The sequence below is a fragment of the Labeo rohita genome, chromosome 23 (genome assembly GCF_022985175.1).
Source record: "Labeo rohita strain BAU-BD-2019 chromosome 23, IGBB_LRoh.1.0, whole genome shotgun sequence".
NCBI lineage: Eukaryota > Metazoa > Chordata > Actinopteri > Cypriniformes > Cyprinidae > Labeo > Labeo rohita.
Window position 1 is genome coordinate 19166644 of NC_066891.1, and position 23713 is coordinate 19190356.

At 40.9% G+C, this 23713-nt stretch overlaps 2 protein-coding genes across 3 annotated transcripts; one reads left to right on the forward strand and one right to left on the reverse strand.

Moving 5' to 3' along the window:
- The first annotated feature begins 388 nt into the window (after positions 1-388).
- Positions 389-14639, forward strand: tasorb (transcription activation suppressor b). 2 transcript variants are annotated; one of them, XM_051095959.1, is made up of 23 exons: positions 389-811; positions 1948-2093; positions 2235-2327; positions 3732-3804; positions 4424-4515; positions 4624-4758; positions 5203-5318; positions 5395-5429; positions 5526-5631; positions 5701-5804; positions 5894-5997; positions 6167-6239; positions 6327-6398; positions 7847-8554; positions 9015-9283; positions 9362-9488; positions 10665-11506; positions 11605-11724; positions 11839-11998; positions 12483-12582; positions 12666-12844; positions 12936-13070; positions 13153-14639. In XM_051095959.1, exons 1-23 carry the CDS (start codon positions 502-504, stop codon positions 14586-14588), a joined length of 5535 nt encoding a protein of 1844 aa, XP_050951916.1. In that variant the 5' UTR covers positions 389-501; the 3' UTR covers positions 14589-14639. The 2 variants fall into 2 exon arrangements, with proteins under 2 accessions (XP_050951916.1, XP_050951917.1); XM_051095960.1 differs by having other exon boundaries at positions 5398-5429.
- Positions 14640-20732: 6093 nt separating this feature from the next.
- Positions 20733-23198, reverse strand: LOC127154445 (amphoterin-induced protein 3). The gene is made up of 3 exons (XM_051095961.1): positions 22741-23198; positions 22571-22627; positions 20733-22495 (listed from the first exon to the last, which is right to left on the reverse strand). The coding sequence occupies exon 3, from the start codon at positions 22308-22310 to the stop codon at positions 20898-20900; it is 1413 nt and encodes a 470-aa protein (XP_050951918.1). The 5' UTR covers positions 22311-22495; positions 22571-22627; positions 22741-23198; the 3' UTR covers positions 20733-20897.
- Between the last annotated feature and the right edge of the window lie 515 nt (positions 23199-23713).

Below are 23713 nucleotides of genomic sequence, written 5' to 3' on the forward strand. Positions count from 1 at the left end.
ATAATATGTAAAACATAAAATAATTAACATTTTGCAGATTATTCTGCAAGGTGTGTGTAAACTTTTGACCTCAGCTGGATGTATCCTTCAATTTTTTCATTACGTGATCACGAAATTCGTGAAATGACATAATTGAGCACTAAGGGCATGATTCTGGGTGTGAGGAAGAGCACAGACATAAGCAGTGACTTTCCCCAAAGAGTTATTTGTCTGGCAGCTCGACGATTCGTTCTTGGCACCGATTCTCCGTGGATCTGCTCACTCGCCAGCGATCAAAGCTCACGGCCATGACGTCTAGACGCCGCGCAGTTCACATGAGCGCCGCTTGGGGGCGTCAGGCTACGTGAATGTAAACAGAGTGACGCCAGAGTTTTGCAGTGGTGGGGAAGGTATACGTCACAGGCATAATGGCGGAGGCTGGTTGAGAAGGAGAATTACTCCGTGAAGCGGCACTGAAACCAACTTCATCGCCAGCTGACGAGGTGACCGCTGGTCCGAAAAATGGCTTGCAATTTCAGCCAGGAGAGAAAAATCGACAAGGAGAGCAGCAAGGCCGGCGGCCTAACCTCAGAGGATGGCGATAGCAAGAAACAATTGTTGTCAGCCTCTAGCACGGCCACATCCAAGCAAAATGGCGATCAAGCTGGATGTGAAGACGAGCAAATGTCTGAACAAGATGCTTCTGAGCGACGGAGGGCAGGGCTGTCGGACCTAAAAAACTGCGGCGGCTCGCCCTCGACACTACCGAGGGCTGCCGAGGAGCTGCCAAGGAGGAATTTTCAGATTCCGAGGAAAATCAAGGAGCGGAAAGGTTGTGTGTCCCATTACTACCACTACTACTGCCATTCCCGAAATGCACTGTTTCTGTTTCACAACCTGCAAGTTCGCTAAAAGCTCGCTCGCTGCAGCTTCGGGCAAAATTAATAGACCTTTATTGATAAGTAAACAGGGGATCTGTATAACGCACCGCGTGATTGGCCTGAAAGGTTTGCACTACTGTTACTTAATGGATTTTTAGCTAGCGCACTGCTCAGAGCTGCAGGTAAGTAACGTTAAGTCAGGGGGGCTTTGCACAGCACGTGAGATCCGATTCGTTTCACGAATCGCGCCAGTCATTTAACGTGCATTTTCGTCCCACGGTTGTAAACCTTTACGGAGGCCGGTGTCATTGCTCTGCTAGCTGGCTCTACACTTCTCCTCCCACACCGTACAGTGCTGCCACCCCACATGACACACTTCTTCCCCTCCTCATCAATAGCACCAGTGTGATTTCAGTTGACCACTGCATTTCTCCCTTCAGTCTTAACGCACGACGGTTAGAAACACCTGTCAGTCCTGTACAACCAGCCTTATTAGGACTCACACCATCATACATTCCCGTACTGTTTCCTTATTGCACGAACGATATACAGATATGAAATGTAGTAACGTTAAACAGAAGAACACTGCTTGAATGAAATCGAAAGTGTGCCAAACTGGGAGGTGCTTGTAGTAGTTATGACAGCTTTCACTTTTGGCATTTGTTGGCGGTAGTGCAAGTTTTTTTTTCAGTTTGTAGTTTCTCTACATCATATTTTATCGAGTTAGACGCTAAATTGTTTTCTAAACAGCATTTGAAACTCATATTTATCTCGTTTTGTAAATGTTTTGATTAGCAAATCCACCAAGTTCCAAAATTTTTCTCATTCACGTTTTCTCATTTCATTTGTTTCAGCTCATTTTTAGTGGTTTGAAGTGTTATTTTCAGTTTTGCATCTCATTTTGGCAGCATTAGTTTATGTAAATGTCGACATAACACCAAAAAACTGGTATTAAATGTGTCTGTCGGTTTGTGCAGTTGAATTAAAACAAAACACCACCCATTTGTTTCCCTTATTTACTTGGCAGTTTCTTATTTGAATGCATTGATATCTTTTGAGCTCGTCTGTCGTGTGTGCCGTCCTCTAGGTCTCCTCCAACACCTGTCTCCAGATTCCAGAGAGTTTGAAGAAGTTGTGAAGCTTCTCTCCACGTTCTACTTGGACGCCACTTCCCGTGGGACTTTTACCTACACCAAAGCTTCTCTCATTCACAACGAGCTCTTGGAGAAAGAGGTAATTAGTCGATGTTGATAAACAGCATTTTTGCTCACGATAGTAAAAGACTGGATGATTGAAACTGTCCTCAGGCAACTTGGGAGCCGGTTTCGGTCAATTAAATGTTATAATATGGAATGATTTGTGTCTTTTTCATAGTTCATTGAGAAGAAAAGGGAACTGAAGCAGAATGGCAGGACAGAGGCAGAACTCGGAGAATCTTATGCTTTTTTGCTGCCTGAGAGGAATAAGGTGAGTCTGTGTTAGTTTGGCATGAAGTGATGTTTATAACCTTAGAGAAATAGTTCACTCAAAAATGAAACTTCTGTCATAACTTACTCACTTTCAAGTTTTTCCAAACCTGTATGAGTTTCGTTCTGTTGGTGAACACAAAAGAAAATATTTTGAGTTGCTGGTAGCCATTGACTTCCATAGATGAGTGAATTTTCTGTTTAATATTGACACTTCTCTGTATGTTTTGAGTTACTAAAATGTTTATAATATATTAACTACGTAACTACCATGGTAATTACACTTTTACTAGTAATCTGAATCAAATATAGCAGTGCAAGTAGTGTTTTCATCTGATTTAATCTGAATACACAGCGTTCAAAAGTTTGGGGTCAGTAAGACTTTTGATGTTTTTTTTTCTTTTTTAAAGAACTCACTTATGCTCTTCAAGGCTACATTTATTTGATTAAATATATAGGAAAAGCAGTAATATTGTGAAATGTTATTACAATTTAAAATAATGGTTTTCTGTTTTAATATAGTTTAAAATATAATTTATTCCTGTGATGCAAAGTTGAATTTTCAGCATCATTACTCCAGTCTTCAGTGTCATTCTAATATACTGATTTATTATTAATGTTGGAAACTGTGGGCTTAATATTTTTTGGAGCCTGTGAGATTTTAATCAGGATTCTTTGATCAATAAAAAGTTAAAAAGAACAGCTTTTATTCAAAATAGAAAAATCTAACAACTTACAACAAAGTCTTTAAAATCTTTTTTTTTTCAATTTAACACATCCTTTCTGAATAAAAGTAATCATTTCTTTTAGAAAACAAAAATAAAATTTACTGACCCCAGACTTTTGAATGCCATTGTATATTGTTACAAAATATTTTTATTTAAAGATTTCAAATACATGCTATTCTTTTGAACTTTAAAAAGAAAAAGACATCACAACTGTTTCCAACATTGTTAATAAATCAGCATATTAGAATGATTTCTGATGTAACACTGAAGACTGGAGTAATGGCTGATGAAATTTCAGCTTTATATCACAGAAATAAATAATATTTTAAAGTATATTAAATAAAAAACATTATTTTAAATTGCAATAATATTTTTTTTGTGTTTTTGATCAAGTAAATGCTCCCTTGATGAGCATAAGAAACTTTGAACGGCAGTGTATATTCCACGTCTTTATCAGACTGAAATTTAACTTAAGTTTAGATTTAACAGCTAGATGTTTCGCCACCTTGTCTAATTATTTATCAGGATGTATATGGTGTAACGTAAATGGGACTGTGAGATTAATCATTCTGTAAGCCAAGACGGCAATTTAAAAAGGCTTTGAAGGTGTCATTTAGTGATAGCCTTGGTTAAAAGTATGATTGCTCGTTGAAGTAATATCTGCTCGTCTTTACCAGGTTCACTGGATCTGCGAAAAGGGTCTTTCTGTGGGACATTCGCGGGTCAACAATCTGGGAAGCCCCGTCAAAGGTGAGTGTCCAAAGAGTCTGTTTATATCTGTTTGGCTGTAATCATTTGCCTGGGAGGACTCTGGTCACTTGATCTCGTGGTTTGGTGTAGTTGAATTGGTCAGGGCCAAAAAGACCAGCTCTGTAATTTCTTGTGATCACTTGGCCAAATAAACGTTAATGACCCAAACACACTGCAGACGTTAGTTTTTGCGTGTATAAACAGTTTGTAAAGTAACATCTGTTTTATATATTGGTCACCCCCTATTATTTATTTCTATTTTCAGAGCATGTTTGAGGTTTTGGAAGTAACATAATGTTCATTTTGTTCTTGGCTTGAGTGATCAGCAGATTTCTGATTCATGATGAACTTTGTATGGTTTGGTGAAACAGCTGCTGTGTGTTTTGAAGACACTCACAATCCCAGCTTCTTATGAATGTGACCAGTGCTCAAACTGGTGAAATGAAATAGATTCTGCAAATATTTAATCTTAGTAAACATAGTATGCAGAGACTCTTCCATGCATTCCACATGGATTGCTAACAAATTTCTTGGGATTACCTCAAAACTTTTTGTGGCTCGCGGGAATGTCACCCCAAGTAGCTCTCATATCCTTGATTGCTGCTTTTTCTATTTTTAGGGGTTTACCTCTCAAAATACTCAGATTTGTTACAAATGAATCCATTTGAAGTGGGTGCTGCTGGAGACATCATAATATTTAAAATCATGAAGGTAAGTCATAGATGGTTTTTTTGAGGTTTTTGAGGTAGTGCTTTATATTTATAATGCATCACTTCATAATGCTTTCAAAAAGTAGTGACCTTTTGTCCAATTCCGCAGGGTAAAGTGAAGACAATATTTGACAACATGCCCAAAAATAATCTTGAGCCAACCCTAAAATATGACAGCCACGTATTCAAAAATGCCAGCAAAGTGACCTCGTTATTGTCCTATAGGGCCTTTGAGCACACTCAGGTAAGTGTTTCATTTATTTTTTCAGTTTGAACTTCAGTTTTGACTTGATTTGTGACCCTGTACCACAAAACCAGTCTTAAGTAGCACAGGTATATTTGTAGGAAAAGCCAAAAATACATTATAAATGTTTCTCTTATGTCCAGAATCATGAGGATATTAAGTAAATATCATGTTCCATGAAGCTATTTTGTAAATTTCCTACCATAAATATGTCAAAACGTAATTTTTGCACCCACAGATTCCAGATTTTCAAATAGTTGTATCTTGGCCAAATATTGTCGTATCCTACATCAATGGAAAACTTATTTTTTTTAGCATTCAGATGTTATATAAATCTCAGTTTCAAAACAAATTGACCCTTATGACTGGTTTTGTGGTCCAGGGTCACATTTGCTCAAATAAATGATCTGTTAAATCTGATTTCTCTCTTTTTTTGGTTTCCAGCAATACTTTTATGAATTTGCATTTGAGGAGCTAAGGTCAAGGCCCAGGCATGTGTTGCCATATGCGGTTGTGTCTTTTCAGTACAAAGGCAAAGAGTCGGCCACAGGCGCACACAGGTATGAATCACTGATGACGTGCATAAAAATCTGTTATGGTTTTATTTTAATTTAATGCATTTGTTTTTTCTTTTAGTAGACTAAACAGCGTGTTATATGAAGGGCAAAGAGGTATTATTTGTTTTTCTCTTCATTAGCAGATCATAAAATCATATCTAATAAAAGGATATTTAATTAAGTGTATTTTTACCCAATTTGATGCTTTAGTTCGGCGAAGATATACGGTTTGGAGTGGCCCGCTGGTGAATAAGGGAGAAGAGGTGTATCAAGTGTACATCCGGTCTTCAAGTCTCCCTCACCTTCCACTTAAACTGTAAGCTCTCTTTTTTTTTTTGCTGAAGTTTAACAACATCGTTTTTAATACCCGTTTTTGCTTTTTCAGCCCGGACAAGCTTGACTTTAGTATGGCTATGCATCTTGATCAAGTGAAGAGAAAGATCCCGCCAATTTTGCTGTCATGGGATGCGTACAGTGGATCACGAGAGGGTAGGATGAGCACCATTGATGCTTTTCAGCCATGGTGCAACATTTGATGTGTCGGTATTGACGTGATAATGTGTTGTGGTATTTCGCAGCGTTCAAGTGTGGGATGTACTGCAGCCTGTATGAGGTCATGGGGAGGAGTAAACAGGAAAACAGTCTCTCTGGACTGTTGCAGCGGCTTGAGAGAGAGCGAATGGTGAGCTCATTCACACTTTATTGAATTAATGTCCGCAGGGCATCACTGCCAACCCTCTCCACTGTATAGTTCAGTCTGTTGATAGAATCTGTGTCACTGATCTGACATGCAGAATTTAAACTGCCCGTGTTTTATTATAGTCATGCTATAATTAAACTCTTCACTCTAGGTTTTGGTGAAGCCATTGATAGACAAAGGATTTCTCTTCCTCCTTTCGTCTTCTCAGTTGCACACTACCGCCGGTAGGTTTATGCACTGTTTTTAACCACATATGTGACAGTTGTGATTTCTGTGTTGAATAACAGAGTCTGTTTTTTGATTCGTTAAAGAGCGACGAGGAAGAAATGACAGGGTTTTGCAGGCGCTTTTTGTATTTCAAGAGCAAAGGATCATCTCGAAGAGTAAGTGACGCTTTTGTGTTTATTTAGTGAAGTTTCTATTCTACAGAATTGGTTCAAAGCCAGAGTTGGAAAAGTCTTTAAAAATGTCTTTTTCCAGTAATTTTGTCTGTATGCAAAACATGTAATATCCAAGGTGCACATTTCTAGTATTTGTGCAGTTAATTCTCATATTCTATATTCAGAAAGTTTTGTAATATTGTCCTCTCCCCCAAATGTTCCCTACTGAAACACAGTAAAATATAATTTAATAAAAAGGGTTATATTGACCTGTTAAGATTTATTTACATCTTCCTTGTAAATTGTTTCTATTTTATTAAAAGGTTTTCAGAGGTAAATCAATGACAATTACAATAATAACAATATTTCAAGTGGGATTTATGAGATTTGTTGTATTTTGAATCCAATTTTCCTTTGTAAAAGGTTGATCATACTGATTTCAAACTTAAGGATTCATTAGTTTGAATATACATTGAACCAAACACTATCATAACATCTTTGAAAATTCAGTGTACATTATTTTTGACAAAACATCCCATGTTTCCCCCATCCCAGTAGTTTTTTGGTAGTGACGGTAATGGTTTGGTAGCGACTACATCATTACAGAATTTTAACCCACATACTAAAATACAAACAATTTGCATAACTGTAGCAAAATTTACTTTATATCTCCCAAATAAAGTATTATTTGTTCCCTTTGTCACTGGCTGTAACTGTTACAGAGTGATAATTTTAGACACTTTTCAACCTAGCTCAAAGGTTAGCTGACACAGTTCTGAACAGTTGTACACATATAAAAACTTAATGTTACAGAATAACTCCCAAAAAAGTGGTTAATTATAGAAAAATGGTGTTCGGTAGTGACATTCTTTAGATTTTTCATTATTTTGAATGCATTTACCCCAAGATGATGGGAAATATCTACTTACCATTTAGCTATGAGAGTGTGACATAAATATTTCCTGATCATATAAATGTAGGGGTGTAGTTAAAAATCAGTCTTAGCCAATCAGACTTTGGTAGTGACATGCGGGACACATTAAGTTTCATAATTTATAAAGAAAATATAAAAAAAATTTTTTTTGAAGTTCACATTAAAAAAAAAAAAAAAATCAAAAAGATGTTTTTAAAAACAACAACGAAATAAAATGCAAAAATTATTTCAATATCATTTTTATGAGATGAAATTCAGGGGTTACGGTTTGGGACAGCCACCTCCTATTTGCAAGTACCCACTAAATTATGATTTAAAATATATTTAGCTTACTGTTATTTTAAATATTATTGTGGGTTTCAGTAAATAACAAAAGGAACTTAGTAAACATCTAAGATTTGAAGACTTAAATGCTTTTTGAATGTGTTTTTTGGTTGTGGGACAGCAGTTTACACCAATTCTGTAGAATGGCCCATACAGGTGTGTATGTGTTACTGATTCCTCTTTTGTTTTTTAGTTTCGAAGAACTCTGGAGCAGATGAGGACCCTCTTGTTCCACTAGAGCCTAAAGACCCAATCGGCCATCAAATAGATGATTTTGTACCCGCCCTGCATCACAGCTTCTACAAGCTGCGTGCCAATCCACCTAAAGAGCTCGCGGCAGGGCTGAAACGTCAGGTGCTGGACTACCTCAACCAGAAGGAGCAAGGTGTCATACGGCCTTTCCACATAGTGGAGTACCGACACAATTTGGACGACCGGACTAACCAACACCCGGCACCTCGTCCTAAGAATATGGATGTGGCACTGAACTCTTACATATATGGTCAGGCCCAGTTCCAGCTGCCTGTGGAGGTGCTGCAGCAGGGTCTAATAGACAGCCGACTGGGGGCAGCGTCCCCCCCTGCAGGTGCAGAAGAGTACAGTCCTGTCTCAGACTGGGGAGGGTCGGATAGACAGGCGCCGGGTAGTAGTACGATTGGGGTTTCTCAGTCTAACGGCAGTGCTCAGAGGTCACAGGGAGAGTATGATAAAGAAAAGATGGAGAAGTTGCTAAAGCTGATACAGTTGCATAAGCGAACTTTGGGCAAAGATGAAGGGAGCGGGCCGGAGAGAGAAGAGGACTGGGATGCCGCTGGCCTGAAGAGGAGGCTGGAGAGGGAAGGTCCCGGGGGCGTGAGCAAGTACCTTAGGACGGGTCTGCTAAACGGAGAGCCAGGAAGAGGTGAGTCTGTGATGAAATAATGTAGAGGAAGGTACAATGTGATTCTGGAAACCTGTATGTTAAATTTGGAAAGGGTTTTCAAATGCTTGTTTTTGTAACTTTTTTTAATGTGTAAAAACGAAGAACATTTTCTATATTTTTCCGAAAGCATAAAGCCTAAATTAAAAAAAAAAACCACTTTTTTTATAACAAGTGATTATGAATGAAAAAGCATAATACGGCTTTAGAAAAACTGCATATGAAAATGCATATGATTGTCTTTTATTTAGTGCTGTAAATAAAGGTGAAAAGCATCAGCTCCTGTACATATTCAGAAGCTCATTTGAAGTGTTTATTTGTGCCTAATGAGCGACTAGGTGCTCTGTCTACTCACACAAAACAGCTCCAGCACAATGGAGTGTGACTGCAGTTGCTGAGAAACATGAGCTCCTTGTTGACATCTGGTTTCCCTTTCTCTTAGTGGTGATGGACAGCATGGGGCTGTGTGACACGGACCTGCGGGAGCGTGTGACTCAGAGCGCCACCCTCCGAGACACGCATGCCTTGCTTAAACTCTTCCTCAGCACGCTCAACAGGATGGCCCAAAACTCTAACACTGCCAGCAGCCAGCCTGTGATGCTCCCCAAAAGCGCAGAGAGACTCGACCCCAGTGACTCAGCCGCCCACTGTGACCTTGACCTGCGTGGCAGACGTGCTGATGAGGAGCAGGTTAACCAGGATTTCTTGGAGGTGTGGACTGTTCCTCATGATTTTATCTGAAGCCACACTCAATCGTTGTTTTTGTTAATCTGTAGCATGTGTGTTTAGGACCAAATGGCCTGCAGCAGGAGCAGCATGGATGTGTACAGTCCCTCTTCCACTCTGGAGCAGCAGCCCTCCCGTCAAGCGGAAGCCCCACATCAGAGCCACCATCTCTGGAGAACAACCACCAGAGGTCCGTCCTCACCTGCATGGTTCCAACACAGAATTTTTTTTATTATTATTATTCATTTGAAAAATTACACGGACTCTCATCGTCATGACTTTCTTTCTTCAGTCGATAAGAAATCATGTTTCTTGAGGAAAAAAATTCAGGATTTATCTCAGTGTAATGGACTTCAATGGTGCCCCCAAGTTTAAACTTCCAAAAAGTTTAAATGCAGCTTCAAATGGCTCTCAGTGATCCCAGCCGAGGAAGATCTTATCTAGTGAAACAATCGGTTTATTTTCTAAACAAATTAACAATTTCCATACTTTTTAACCTCAAACACTCGTCTCGTCAATGTCTGTGTGAGCTGTTTTTTTTTTTTTTTGATTCGATATGGTCAGTATAGTTAAGGGTATGTTGAAAAACTCCCATCTCAGTTTCTTCCCCAACTTCAAAATCATCCTACATCACTGCAGAAGTACCGACCCAGTGTTTACAAAGTGAACATGCAAAGATCATCAAATGCCGTTTACAAAAAAAGGTAAAACAGCAACGTAGGATGATTTTGATGTTGAAGAAGAAAACAAGACGGGACTTTTTTAACATACCCTAAATGTATTGGCCCGGATTACACAGGCTACACTTGCGCGTCGTAGAGACGAGACAGGACAAGCGTTTGAGGTAAAAAAAAAAAAAAAAAAAAAAAACAATGTTTTACAAATTGTCTATTTGTTTTGAAAATGACAGACCAAGCTGCATTTAAACTGCATTTTGGAAGTTCAAACTTTGCACTGTTAAAGTCCACAATATGGGGAACATTCCTGAAATGTTTTCCTCAAGAAACGTAATTTATTATCGACTGATAAAAGAAAGACATGAACATCGTGGATGACACGGCAGTGAGTAAATTATCTGTAAATTTTTGTTCTGGAAGTGAACTTCTCTTTTAAGGGCCAGAAAGGCAGTAAGGATATCAATAAAATAGTCCATGTGACATCAGTGGTTTTGATTTTTGATTTTATGAATCTATGAGAATACTGTGTGTAAAGTAAACAAAAATAACTTAATTCAACAATTTCTTCTCTTTAGTTTCAGTCTTTGACTTCTTTTTGATCCTCAAACCCTTAAAAATTTAAAATTGATTTTAAAAAAATCATTTTAGATCATTAATTGACCAAACTAATAGACATTTTCTTTTTTTAGCTTTAGAGAGTGTTGGTGAACCTTGTATGAGTGAAGGAGAGAAGCAGGTACCCTCTACAAGGAAAGCAGTCGACACTATCCTCGACAGTGAGTTCCAGAACCTCTGCACAGGGATCCAGAGTCTGATGGAGGCCCAGCATATAATTTACAACCCTCAGCCTCCTTTGCCACGATGCGAGGATCAGACTAATTGGTCAAGCCCTGCATTCTCACCTTTCGTATCCAAATATGTGTCGCCGCTGCCTGTGCAGAGCTACGTTAACACGCTCTGTGAAAAGATGAACCATTTGACCCGGGCTCCCAGGGCATCTGTACAACCCGTGGCTGTTGTGTCACCACCTGCTGTTGCCCCAGTGCCCGCGCCCTTGCCACCTGCTCCGCCCCCTCCTGCCATGCCGGCTCCTGCCCAACCCACGCTGCCCTCACCTCCTGCTCATCCTCACACTAAAACATCCTCTCCAGTGCCTAAGTCTCAGGCTTTGTTGAGCAAGCCACAAGCTACCCTTAAACCACCTCCTTCAAGCAAGCACCGCCTCGGCACTGTCAAAGAGGTCCACCTGTTTTTAGGAGAAAAATCAGCTGACCCCAAGTGTACAGATGTTGCGGAAAATTCAATGTGCTCCCCATCTGCTGGAAGTGCCAGTCAACCTCTGCTTGCTTCAGTTCCAGAGGTACCCTCGGAGCCTACTCACGCAGGAACCTCGAGCACTGTGGGAGGCAGCGTTATTGGGCAACTCAAGCCGGATGTTTTGTGCACACTGGTGGAGATCATGCAGAAAAATGCAGTAAAGTTCTACATTCAACGAGGAGATGAGGAGAGCGAACTCTGCACTGAGATCAAGGTCTGAAAGTATAAATGTCAGAATATTCAGCGTGGCTTGATACATTTGACCAACCTTTGAAACTGCTTATCTTTAACCTCCTTTGTTTGGTTTTACAGAAGTATTTACGAAGCCTTGGTAATATCGATTGCAACCCTCAGAATTACTTGGAGAGCAAAAGTCAGCAAAAGTTCATGATCATTATTCAGAATGAGGATATAGCTGCTCATGTACATAAGGTACCTTATAACTCACTGCTGGAGACTTCTGTTTTTTAACTAGTTGTTTAGTTGCACAAAGCAAACTTAGAAGCGTCTGTTTTGAGGCATTGTTTCGTCTATACTCCCATTTAGATCCCAGCACTGGTGTCTCTGAAGAAATTGCCCACAGTTTACTTTGCTGGAGTGGACAGCCTAGATGATGTGAAAAATCGCACGTACAACGAGCTTTTCGTGTCTGGAGGTCTCGTTGTGTCGGATGAGCTCATTCTCAACCCTGACAATATAACACTAGGTAAGAGCTGAAGGTAGAATCTAGAGAGGTTTAAAACATCTTCAGGCACCACCTTGATGAAATGATCTGGACCGCAAAACCAGTCTTAATTAGCACGGGTGTATTTGTAGCAGTTGCCAAAAATACATTGTATGGATCAGAATTATAAATGTTTCTTTTATACCAAAAATCATTTGGGTATTAAATAAAGATCATGTTCCATTAAGATATTTTGTACATTTCCTACTGTAAATGTATCAAAACTTGGACAACTTTAAAGGTGGTTTTTCCCAATATTTAGATTTTTTGCAGCCTCAAATTCTAGATTTTCCAAAGATTGTCCTGTCCTAACAAACCATACACCAATGGAAAGCTCATTTATTCAGCTTTCACATGATGTAACAATTATGCCCTTATGACTGGTTTTGTGGTCACGTATGTAAGAAAACATCTGTTGCTACTTCCGTTACATTGAGACTTTACACACCAAAATTTGTGTTTACAGAGAAGCTACAAGCTTTTCTCAAATTCCTGGAGGAACAGGGTTCACCCTGGAAGTGGAAAGTCCACTGTAAGACTCAAAAGAAGCTTAAAGAGCTCAGCAGGTTAGAGTCAGAAGGATTAATGTGTTTTGCTAATCCTGACAGACTCCTAGTCTCCAGTATCTCACGCATCCTCCCTTTCACAGGTTAAACACGGAGGCCCTGGATCTGTTAAACCTGCTGACGTCCTATCAGAAGAAACACCTGGTGGAGTTTCTGCCTTATCACGAGTGTGACACTCCATCTAGGCAGGCTCCTGATTTGGACTGTCTGGTCAAGCTGCAAGCTCAGCACACACAGCTTCGACACCTCATTTTCCTCACAGGTACGTTCCTACGACTCTGACGTGTATGAACGTTGGCATGTGGGGTTGTCTACATTAAGCTTACGTTCCTTGGTGCTGTGTTTGTATACAGAAAAGCATGACGACACGTTCTCGCAGTTCTCCGGTAGTGGAGTCATCATTGCAGGTATGAATGACATCATGAACAACTTCCAGAGTTTGATCAGTGTCCCGGAAGAAGTAGCAGTTGCTGCCCTACCTGAACCAGGTAAAGACTTCACAGTCCTTTGCTTTTTCTTACAAAATTGAGATAGAAGTTGTAGATTTTAATTTTGACACTGTCTTCTCAGTGGAGCCTGACGCGGTTCGAGATGAGGAGGACATGTCTATAGACTCTGAAGATGACATGCCTGTTATCACAGAGACGTCCATTCAGACTGAAAATGACCTGAAGGAACCACCGGCACCTCAGCCCCCTCCACCCCAGACTGAAGGATTTCGTCCTCCCCTCCCTGACCAACCCTCTTTGGACCCTGTTAGCGATCCACTTGTACAACCAAACCCCTCTGCCTACCCTACTCAGGGCTCTTACGCGACTGATTATGCCGCTCTGAAGTCTGCCATCGCTCAGTATAAAGCTGCCAGTCAGGAGAGCGCTTCTAGGCCTGAAGTAGAGGACACCCTGGCCAGTTTTGGCGTGAACCCCCATCAGAGTTACCTGTGTCCCGGCTCAGCACAGTGGAGCCCTTATTCGGGTTCTCCCGCGTACCATATGTCCTCAGCATATTCGTCTCCAGTTAGCGTGGCCTCCAGAGGATCAGAGTACAGTCAAACACCTGCTCCTCCTGGAACCCAACCTCCAGCAAACACCTCCGCCATACCTGTTGCTCAACCACTTACCGTTCCTCTTGCCCTCCCTCAACCTCCGGTTGGCTCAGTAGAGGTGCCTTCTACTCCAGAATCAGCCACCTCTCTACAGCCACCCGACAGCGTGGGAGTGCCTGGGGTACCACCAGCAAGCACTGCTAACCAGTTAGGACTTGCTGGCTCTCAATCTGCGAAGATAGGCTTAGAGTCTGCTTCCGCATCCTCTGCTTCTTCCTCGTCCTCTCTTCACACCACTTTCCCTTCCTACCCAGATGCTACCCTCTTTCCAGCCCTCACTCCGATTCCCCCTGTTCCACCGCTTTTCGGCTGGGGTCCTGCACCTGGAGCCCAGCAGGGTTACGCGGCTGGACAGAGTGGGGCAGGATTTGGTGCTCTACCCTCCACCCAAACTGAGGCCGCAAGGCCTGCAGATGGATCATGGGTGGCAGCCGCTGAGGGCGAAACCGCTCGCGGACAAGAGGAAGTGGCGGGTACCCCTACTTCAGCAACTTCTAAAGTCCAGCAAGAAGCCGGTGGACAGAAAGGAGGTACGCTCGGTAATTCGACTACTTGCGGCCAAGGCAGCAGAACTCCAGTGAACTCTTCCTCTGAAAGTCAGGGTGGCAGTCAAGCCCCTCCCACCAGGGGCGGCACTATGAGCAGAGGACTCTTACCTATTCCTGGAGCCCCAATGGGAGCAATGTGCCGAGGCGGACACAACAGCATGTACAATCCCAGAGGGGGACATCCTGATATGATGCGTGGTGGTTTCAGGGGTCGAGGAGTTCCGCCGCATCCCATGAGATCTAGACCGGGTCGGGGTCACATGAGAGGGGGCCCATCCTGCAACTGGGGTTATCCCCCTGGAAGGGGAGGGGGTGGCCGCTCAGACTACTATTCGGACTACACCTATAACTAAATGCCATAGGGATGCCATGCTCCCTCACAGACTACTGGCATTAGGAATGTACATATTTAACATTAAGAGCACATCAAATCAAAATATCATGTTCTGAAATAAAAAATTGGAATCTGGTTTTGTATGAATGAGATTGGTGACTCAAGTCATTGGCCAGATTTTCACTGTTTTCAGTAATGCTCTTCCTAAACGAGATGTTTGAAAAACCTTGTTCATACCACTATATTTATATTGCCAAGAAATGTAATTGCCTTTCAATGTTTCATTTTTGTCAATACTTTTCGTTCGGATTTTCGGAAAACAAAAAATGGTTTGTGAACAAGGCGCAAAATGCAGATATTTTTTTAAAGAGAAAAAGTGAGTCATTCTTCATTTTAGCGGTTTTTTTTTTTTTTTTTTTTTTTTTTACATTCTTGGTTGTACAGATGTTCTATTAAAACAAGGTTGTATCAAACATTGTGAAATTGTGTTCAGTATTAACTCACGTGTGAACTCTTTGTATATGTACAGTTATTTATGATGCTATATAAAAAATGGTTACAGATTTTCTTTTCCAATGCGGCTACTCGATGCCAAAGTTGTTTATATGTGTGCATTGGCAACATTCGTCCCTAATGGTTTTACAGCCGACCAGCAGAGGGCATCATTTCCTAATTGATTTTGCTGGCCTGATGCTGATGCAGTTTTCTAAAAAGGTTATGTTTCTTGTCAAAAACGAATGAATTAATGTGTTTAAATATATTATGAAGATTATGCATCTTGATTTCAAATCTGACTCTGAATTTGCCCTTTGTACATGATGAACATGAATATGGTTAGCTGAAGTTTTGTAGAAAATACCTCAGGGCATTTCACAAAATGTTACTATTTACCAGATAAACAGCTATGTCTCTGAAAACAATGCGTAAGATTTTATTCAGAATACTTTTGTGCTATTTCTTCCCACATGTGGGAGTTTATGTGTGCATTTTTGTTTGTTAATAGAACAACTGGCTATTCCAGAATTGGCTGTTGAAAGTGCGATGTGAAAAGTATGTTTTAAAATTATCGGGCATCTTTCACTATGTCTGTTAGCATGGTTTGGAAATTTACTTTGTTTATATATCACCATCTGAGTTCAGTATAGATTAGAAGACAAGTCACGGCAGTAACATAAGGGAAAAAAGAAAGCTTAAAGGATTAAGGCAAGGCTGAAAAATCACTGGAGTACCTAGTTTTGCCTCAAAGTGTAATCTGCTAAAATCTGACCTCCGGTCATCTCATCTTTCATTTAATATAGTCATCTCTCAAAACAGCACTAGTGTTACAAACAGCACAAAGGCAAGGCTGTAACGAGGCAGTCACTGTTATATAACTGCAGAACTGTAGTCAAGTTAATGTTGCAAATAGTGTTTTTCTGGGAGATGGAGAGATTTGATTTAGCACAGCAACATTGGTAAGTCTGATAAACCGGTGAGTTTAGTAAGTGCTTAAAGGGGTGCTATTATGCTTTTTCACTTTTTGAACTTTAGTCAGTGTGTATCTTTGGGCATAAAAAAGATCTACAAAGTCACAAATCTCGAAGTTGACTCCAAAATTAGATATTTCGTTTTTTAAAAAATCCCTTTTCAAGAACTACAACGTTTGTTTTCTGCATGCAGTGATGTCACAACGCGGACCGTTAGAATATCGTTAAAATAAATCCCGCCCACGGAAATTCGAATTCTTGGAGGGAGGGTATAGGGACCAGGTGGGGGATTGGCCTAACTTTAGCGATGCAGCGCGGAGAACCGCTTCAACGTGCCGCAGTAAGGCGGGTATAAACACAAGCACTGACTAAAGTGGCCGCTTTAGAGCAGTATCGCGCCGCAGACGTGTGCAGTACAGGGGGTCGAAACTATATCGAAGCCGCGATCTGCTCTGGTTGCACGTCGGAGCCATAACGCGCCGCAGATGTGTGCAGTGTGTGAGGTAAGAGATTTAATCATCATACAGTGTAGATAGCTTCACTTATAACCTGAGTGTTTTTTAAAATGCATAAACTTGGACTAGAATAGGCTAGGCTAATCAGTGATGATGTTCTTTGATAATTTTAGGCTGCTTTTAGCCTTATGCTGGAGCTGATTTCGGGCAATGAAACTAAGTGTGTAAGTAATTAAATACATTAGCACCATAATATCATCATGATAGCACCCAACACTACTGTAGCGTATTATTTACTCATCCTCCATGCATCCTAGGTGTATGACTTTCTTTTTTCAGAGGAATGCAATCGGAGTTATATTAAAATTTATCCTGGCACTCCCAAGCTTTATTAACCCCCCTCCTGTAGCAAATCGATGGGTTTTTGTAAGAAAAATATCCATATTTAAAACGTAAGAATCACTTTAATCTAGCTTGTGCTAACAGTTGTACACGGAGCTTCATTCTTTGAACAGTGAAACACAAGCTGTTCGCCAATGGCAAGGCATATAATATAATATAATATAATAATGCGTTTTTCGAACCACCAAGCATGAAAGCTTGTTCTAGTACACCGCCAACACAAAACCAAGACTTTGTAAAAGAGCATAATAGGACTCCTTTAAAAGAGAGAAAACTTAGAGAATGGATCTAATGAGAAATTATTGTATATAGGTTTGATTTTTATTTGTTTTTTTAATGTACAGTTGCAATTGAAATTATTCCACCCCCTCCGAGACTACAATACTCTACAAATACAAGCTTTTCTGAAAATCCATTGCTTTTATAACATGATTGGCATATTAAAAGTGATAATGTCAATATATGTTATATTTTTGAGTTGTGGGATTTTTTAATAACACATCTGTCACAATTATTCAAATTGACAAGTATAGTCAGTTATTTATATGGTGGGGAGCAAAAACCTTTAGAAACTCTGATTTCAGTAAAAACCTGCAATGTACAGTCAAAGACTTTTAAGATGACCCAATGAAAGGACGAAATGCATTTCAATGAAGAGTATAAGAAGAACACTAGACAAGCATGGCTTTTATGTTAAGGCATCTTGCCGAATACCACTCTTGACCAAGAAGAACAAAAAGGCCTACTTGAACATGCTAAAATTCATTCAGATAGACTTGTGGAGTTCTGAAGGAATTATTTATGGAGTGACAAAATGGAACTTTTTGGACCCATGGATCAGCAGTATGTCTGGTGCAAAAAAGGCAAAACTTATGAGCAGAAGAACACCATCTCCATAGTCAAACCAGTCCAGGTGGACCAGTCCTGTTACAGGGGTGTTTTACTGTTGCAGGAAGTGGAAATCATAGATTCTTTGAAGTGCCAGGCCATTTTGGCAAGAATTGTGATGCCTGTGGTGCAAAGACTGAAGCTAATGATCAATAGACTTTGATCCATTGGTTCAGAGATCAGACATAGAATGTTCTTGAGTGCTCTGTTCAGTCTCCAGATGTAATGTAGTGGCAATGTGAAAACCAAAGATTATAAGTGATCTGAAAGCTTTTCAGGTGAGGAATGGGCCAAGGCTGCAGTAGAGAGGTGAAGCTTCTAAGCACTTACAGGCAGCGTTTATTGGTGGTTTTAAAGAATAAAAGATTCTGCACCAAATTTGCCTTTGGGGGGTTTAATAATTTTGAACATGAACATTTAGAGCCAATTTGTTTTTTTATTATTATTTATCAACTTATGTTCTTAGAATTACTCAAAAGTGTACTAATAAACTTTCTGTAATAGTGCCTTTGTTGAAATGTTTTCGCAAAATTGTGTCATCTGCCAAATGTCCTGCAGGTCAAGGGGGTTGAATAATTTCGATTGCAACTGTATTTTTTATAGAACAGATCTGATAACATTGCATTTGGTAGGACTGCACAACAGATGAACAGCCTGAGGACACATGTCGACGTATTACGAATGTGAAAGTAGGTTGCCACAGATAAATCTGATCACATCTGGAAATGGGCTGCATGGATTAACTCTGTACCTTTGCCTTGGTGCTCTTTCATTTTCATATTTTGCTTTTAGTTTGCATACTGCATGGTGTGGGAGGGAAAATTCTGGCAGGGGTGTTAATCCTCTCCCATAGCACATCCCAGTAATGAAAGAGCAATTTGCTTAATGCAAAGTGCAGAGATGAAAAATATCACACATAAACAGACATCGCTACATTGCCTTTGCTGTTTCTTCTTCGTTTATCATTGCTTTTTGCAACTGCTTGGTGTGAGCGAGCAGAATGTTTATTTTTGCATACAGTCATAGTTCCGCATCAAACTTTACCAGCATGTTTTCTTGACTTAAAGGATTAGTTGTATTTAATGGTAATGACGCAACTGAAGCGATTAAACTTTAGTCTTTAATGGATCCAAAAGGCCTTCTGCAGTCCTCTCTTTAAATCTCTTGTCTGTTTATAGTATCATATCAACAGCATCTAGATCAGGGATGGGCATCTCCGGTCCTGGAGGGCCGGTGTCCTGCAGAGTTTAGTTCCAGCCCTAATCAAACACACCTGAAGAAGCTAATCAATGTCTTCAAGTTTAGTAGAAAGTTACAGGCAGGTGTGTTTGTTTAGGGTTGGAGCTAAACTTTGCAGGATACCGACCCTCCAGGACCGAAGTTGCCCATCCCTGATTTAAATCAGTTGTTCTCCAGTCCTCGGGACCCAGTGCTCTGCACATTTTGTATGTCTCCGTCATTTAACGCACCTGATTCAGATCATCAGCTTGTTAGGAGAAAGATCCATGAACTGAACTGAGTGTGTCAGATTCAGAAACATTCAAAATGTGCAGAGCAGTGGGCCCCGAGGACTGGAGTTGAGAACCATTGATCTAGATGTTGTTGACTGCCTTCAAAGATAAGGGGTTTATCTTTCTGAAAAATCTTGCAAGAAGAGCTTGTGGTCACCCTATCTACCCAGCTGACTGATGTGTATAATTGTGTCCTACATTCTAGAATTGGAGACACCTCTGATTAAACTTTTGTTTCACTAGTTCGCCTGCCCTTCCTCTTCCTTTTGGGAAAAGAACTCAAGCCTTGGCTTGAGCTTGGAGTTCAACCCCCCATTGTGGTACTACCCAGAGGGAGAATACCAGAAATAGAGGAGGAGATGGGGTGGGAGGAGGGATGCCAGAAGAATTGCCGCTGGGATGGTGTAACGAGTGCTGCTTATATAGGCTCTTAAAGATAATTGACAGGACTGAATGATTAGGCTCCTCCCAAACCTGCGTTTGGAACTTCATGCTGTGCAGTTGAGAAGAAATTAAATAGTGGACTTCTATGGGGATCAGCAGGCTGAAGGTCAGGATTGCAGTTTCAAAGCAGCTTCAAGAGGCTCTACACGATCCCAGTCATTGAATATGGGTCTTATCTCACTAAATGATCTGTCATTTTCTACAAAAAATACAACTTTATATACTTTTTAACCACAAATGCTTGTCTTGCACCAGGTCTGCGATGTGTGTCTATGACTTCACGCATTACGTAATCATGTTAGAAAGGTCACGCGTGGTTCTACCCTGTGTACTTCGGTTCAAAAAAGTACGGTAGGGCAAAAAACTCCATCTCATTTTCTCCTCCAACTTCAAAATCGTCCAACATCATTGTTTTACCTTTTTTATCTAAAGGGCGTTTGACTTTCTTTGCACGTTCGCTTTGTAAACACGGTCGGTACTTGCGTCTATGTCACACGTGACCTTTCCAACATGACTACATAATGCGTAAAGTCGTGGGTGCATTTCTAGTGCAAGACAAGCATTTGCAGCTAAAAACTATACAAATTTTTATTTATTTATTTTTTTAGAAAATGACCCAAACTGCAATTTGGACCATCAACCTGCTGATCCCCATTGAAGTCCACTATATGAAGAAAAATCCTCAAAAAGCTTAATTTCTTTTCAATTAAAGAAATACATAAACATCTTGGATGACATGGGGGTGAGTAAATTATCAGGAAACTTTAAATCAGGAGTGAACTAATCCTTTAAACGTTGCTGTTGCCATGACAATCAGTGTCTTTTATGGAAAATTACCGTGTAAACTTGTGCTTTTTTCAAGCCTTGAGATTTAATACATATGCTCTTGGGTCTCAAAAACGATAAATTCACTGCTCTGGATTTTCAGTGCATTACTAGCAGTGTAGTCCCACACATTCAGTGTAAACAAATAGATCACTTCATACTGTGAGACAGGAGACCTCTAAATCTGAGGATCAAAGTAATTTATTAGGAAATCATGACAGATTAATTTGTGATGCTTGTCCCTATGATTCAAACAGGCTTAAGCAATTTTAAGCAGGATTTCGAAGTCACAAATTTGCTACTCAGAGTCATTTCTTTCTCTAATCATGGTGAAGTTTTATGTGTCCCATTCAATTGTAGGCTGTTCAACATCAAATGCAGCTTTTGGATGGCCGTTTTTCCCCGTCATGAGTGGCTCAAGGAATACTACGTGCCTGTCGGACTGAGTCTTGTTCTTGAGTCGATCGGTTGAAGGAGCTGCAAAGATAGAGGCCAGAGTACAACGGTCTTCACCAAAGGTTGAGATGGCCGGAGAGGGAGGTGGAGGTTTGCAGCAACCACAACGACATGGGGTTAAATACAAATACATCAATATCAGGACAAGGGTCACCACACAGCCCAGAAGAGTGGTGTAGCCTGTGTAGAAAGGCTCCTCCGTGGAGCGCTGGGCGACCACAGTTAAATTCACTTCTCGGGATTCATTGATCATCCTTGCGTTATCCACTGCAGTACACTGGTACACTCCTGAATCTATGGACTGGGCAGCTAGGATATCCAAGCTACCATCTTGATTGAGACGTAGAGTTCCGTTCTGGATCAGCTGAGAGATGTTTTCTTGATGAGGAATGATCCAGCTGTAAGAAAGGTCTTCTCCGTTTAGTGTTCCAGTGCAGTCCAGTCTCACTTGTTCACCCTCGTAAACAACTTTATCAGCCTTTGGGGATATAAGGGATATCATCTTCCCAATCGTACAGTTCTCAAAGAAATGCGAAGAACGCAGGAAATTAATTGAAATTTGAGGCTCACCATACATGAGACACTTGTAGTCATCTTTGTAGTCCTTCACACTTGGATAACCCTTCTGCTCCCAGTGCCAAAACATGCGGTACATTGAGCAATCACACTCCAGACTGTTGTTGTGCAGGAACAGGCCTTTTTGCACCGCAACGGGCAACACCACAATGTCATCCATAGGCAAACGAAACAGGCGGTTTGAGGAGAGGTCCAGTGTAACCAGGTTAGGGTGGCTATGCTTACGAATTGAAAAGAACGGAAAATCTGTGATCTGGTTGAGGCTCAAGTAAACCTTTCTGAGATTGCCAAGCCCCATTATGGTGTTGCTTTCCACACGGGTAAGTCGATTGTTGTACAGCAACAACACCTCCAAGACTGGCAGGTCCTGGAAGTGATACTTCCCCACCACTTGCAATTTGTTGGAAGAAAGGTCCAGGTATCGAAGACTGCTGATGTTATGAAAAGCTCCCGGACTGAGCAAGGAGATGCGGTTATGAGACATATGCAAAGTGTGCAATCGTGGGAGCCCGTAGAAGCTGCCAGCTGCCAACCATGTTAGTCTGTTATGACTAAGGTCCAGGACAGAAGCTGTGAATGGAAGCGGGTTGGGGAATCTATCCAGACCCAAGGAGCCACAGTTCAGTATGTCAGAGATGCACAGGCAGCCTTGAGGACAAATAGCCCCCGAGAGCCGAACCAAGAGCGAGATCAAAACCACACAAGATGTATAAGTCATTCTTTTGGTTGCACGTAAAAAGGATTACACTAGGAACAGCGCCAGCACAGTTGATACAGGAAGCCCTCTGCTCTTAAATCCTAGATAGGTCGTTTTACATCTGCCCTGTCTTCCAATATTTCACAGATGGCCATCTAATTTCCTCTGTACCATGCAGATGGGCGGTATCTGGGGCAGGGAATGGACTAAGAGTAAAAGAGTATGCAATTATTACATGTAATTAAAATTAATGTTTTACATTCGTTAACAGGAAAGCCTACCAGAAAAGTCCCTCAGAACCTTCTTCGCACAGATCCAGTTCCTCTGTTCTTACTTTCCTGTAACAATCCATTATTAGAAGTTGTTCAAACAGATTATCCTGATTTGAAAACATCCAGAAAGTCCAGTGTTTTCCAGTAAGTTTAATATATCCCAAAAACGAAACTCACACCTATCCCAGTTCTCCTGAGGCTGAGCGCTCTTGTTGTTTGCAGAGTGTCCTTTCATTGAGTGATGAGCCCACAGAGCACAGCACTAATCTCTTCCCAGCCTTGCCTCTGCTTCCTATTCAAAGCACCGCCTCACGTCTCTCCCTCTCACGCTGCGATTATTCCCGATACGGCTCTCTCTTTCTATCTTTCTCTCACTTAGTCTCTTTCTCTCTCCAATTGTTTGGTTCCTTTAATCCCCTCTGGATTTGTCTTTTTCCGTTTCAATTTTTTTCCCCACACAGCACATCTCTTAACAGGATTTAGGATGCCGCGTGTTTGTATCGTCTTACATTTCATGAAAATCATCAAAACATTTGGACTTAGATGAGAGAGAATTTGTTTATATAGCACAAGGTACCAGTCAGCTTAGAAACCACAGCTTTGGCTCCCCCACATCTCCGCTGCCAGGCAGTGTTTGGCAGCTGTTGTCGGTTGTCTTGGTCATGGTGGTCCTGAGGGAGCTGACTGCTGTCACACTGAATTGGTCTTGGTTTGTTTGTGCTTCTCCAGGTGCCTTTGGCACAGCGTGTCACCCACACTATCATCATCTAGTTACTAGATTCTAATACTAATATCTGAATGGTAGTACTGATATTTCATCTAAACTATTTAAATATCTATCCTTGTACAACAGTTCCAGACTAATCTAATTTGATTAGCTAAACATCTATCTATCCGTCCGTCCATCTAATGGATCATTCAGCGGGAGGCAAACCATCTGATTGCCCTAATTTTGTAATTACCTAATGACATTCACCTTCAGTTCATTTGTCCATGCTTTTTAGTAAAACGGGATGGGTACAAAATGAGCCCATGTGAGCATAATGTTTCAGAATATAATGGATCTTGGAGTCACGGCAAGATAATCAGTCACAGCATGTGTGACAAATCTCAAAGTGTGAAATGGAATTAGGATGTTTGTTTTTATAGAGT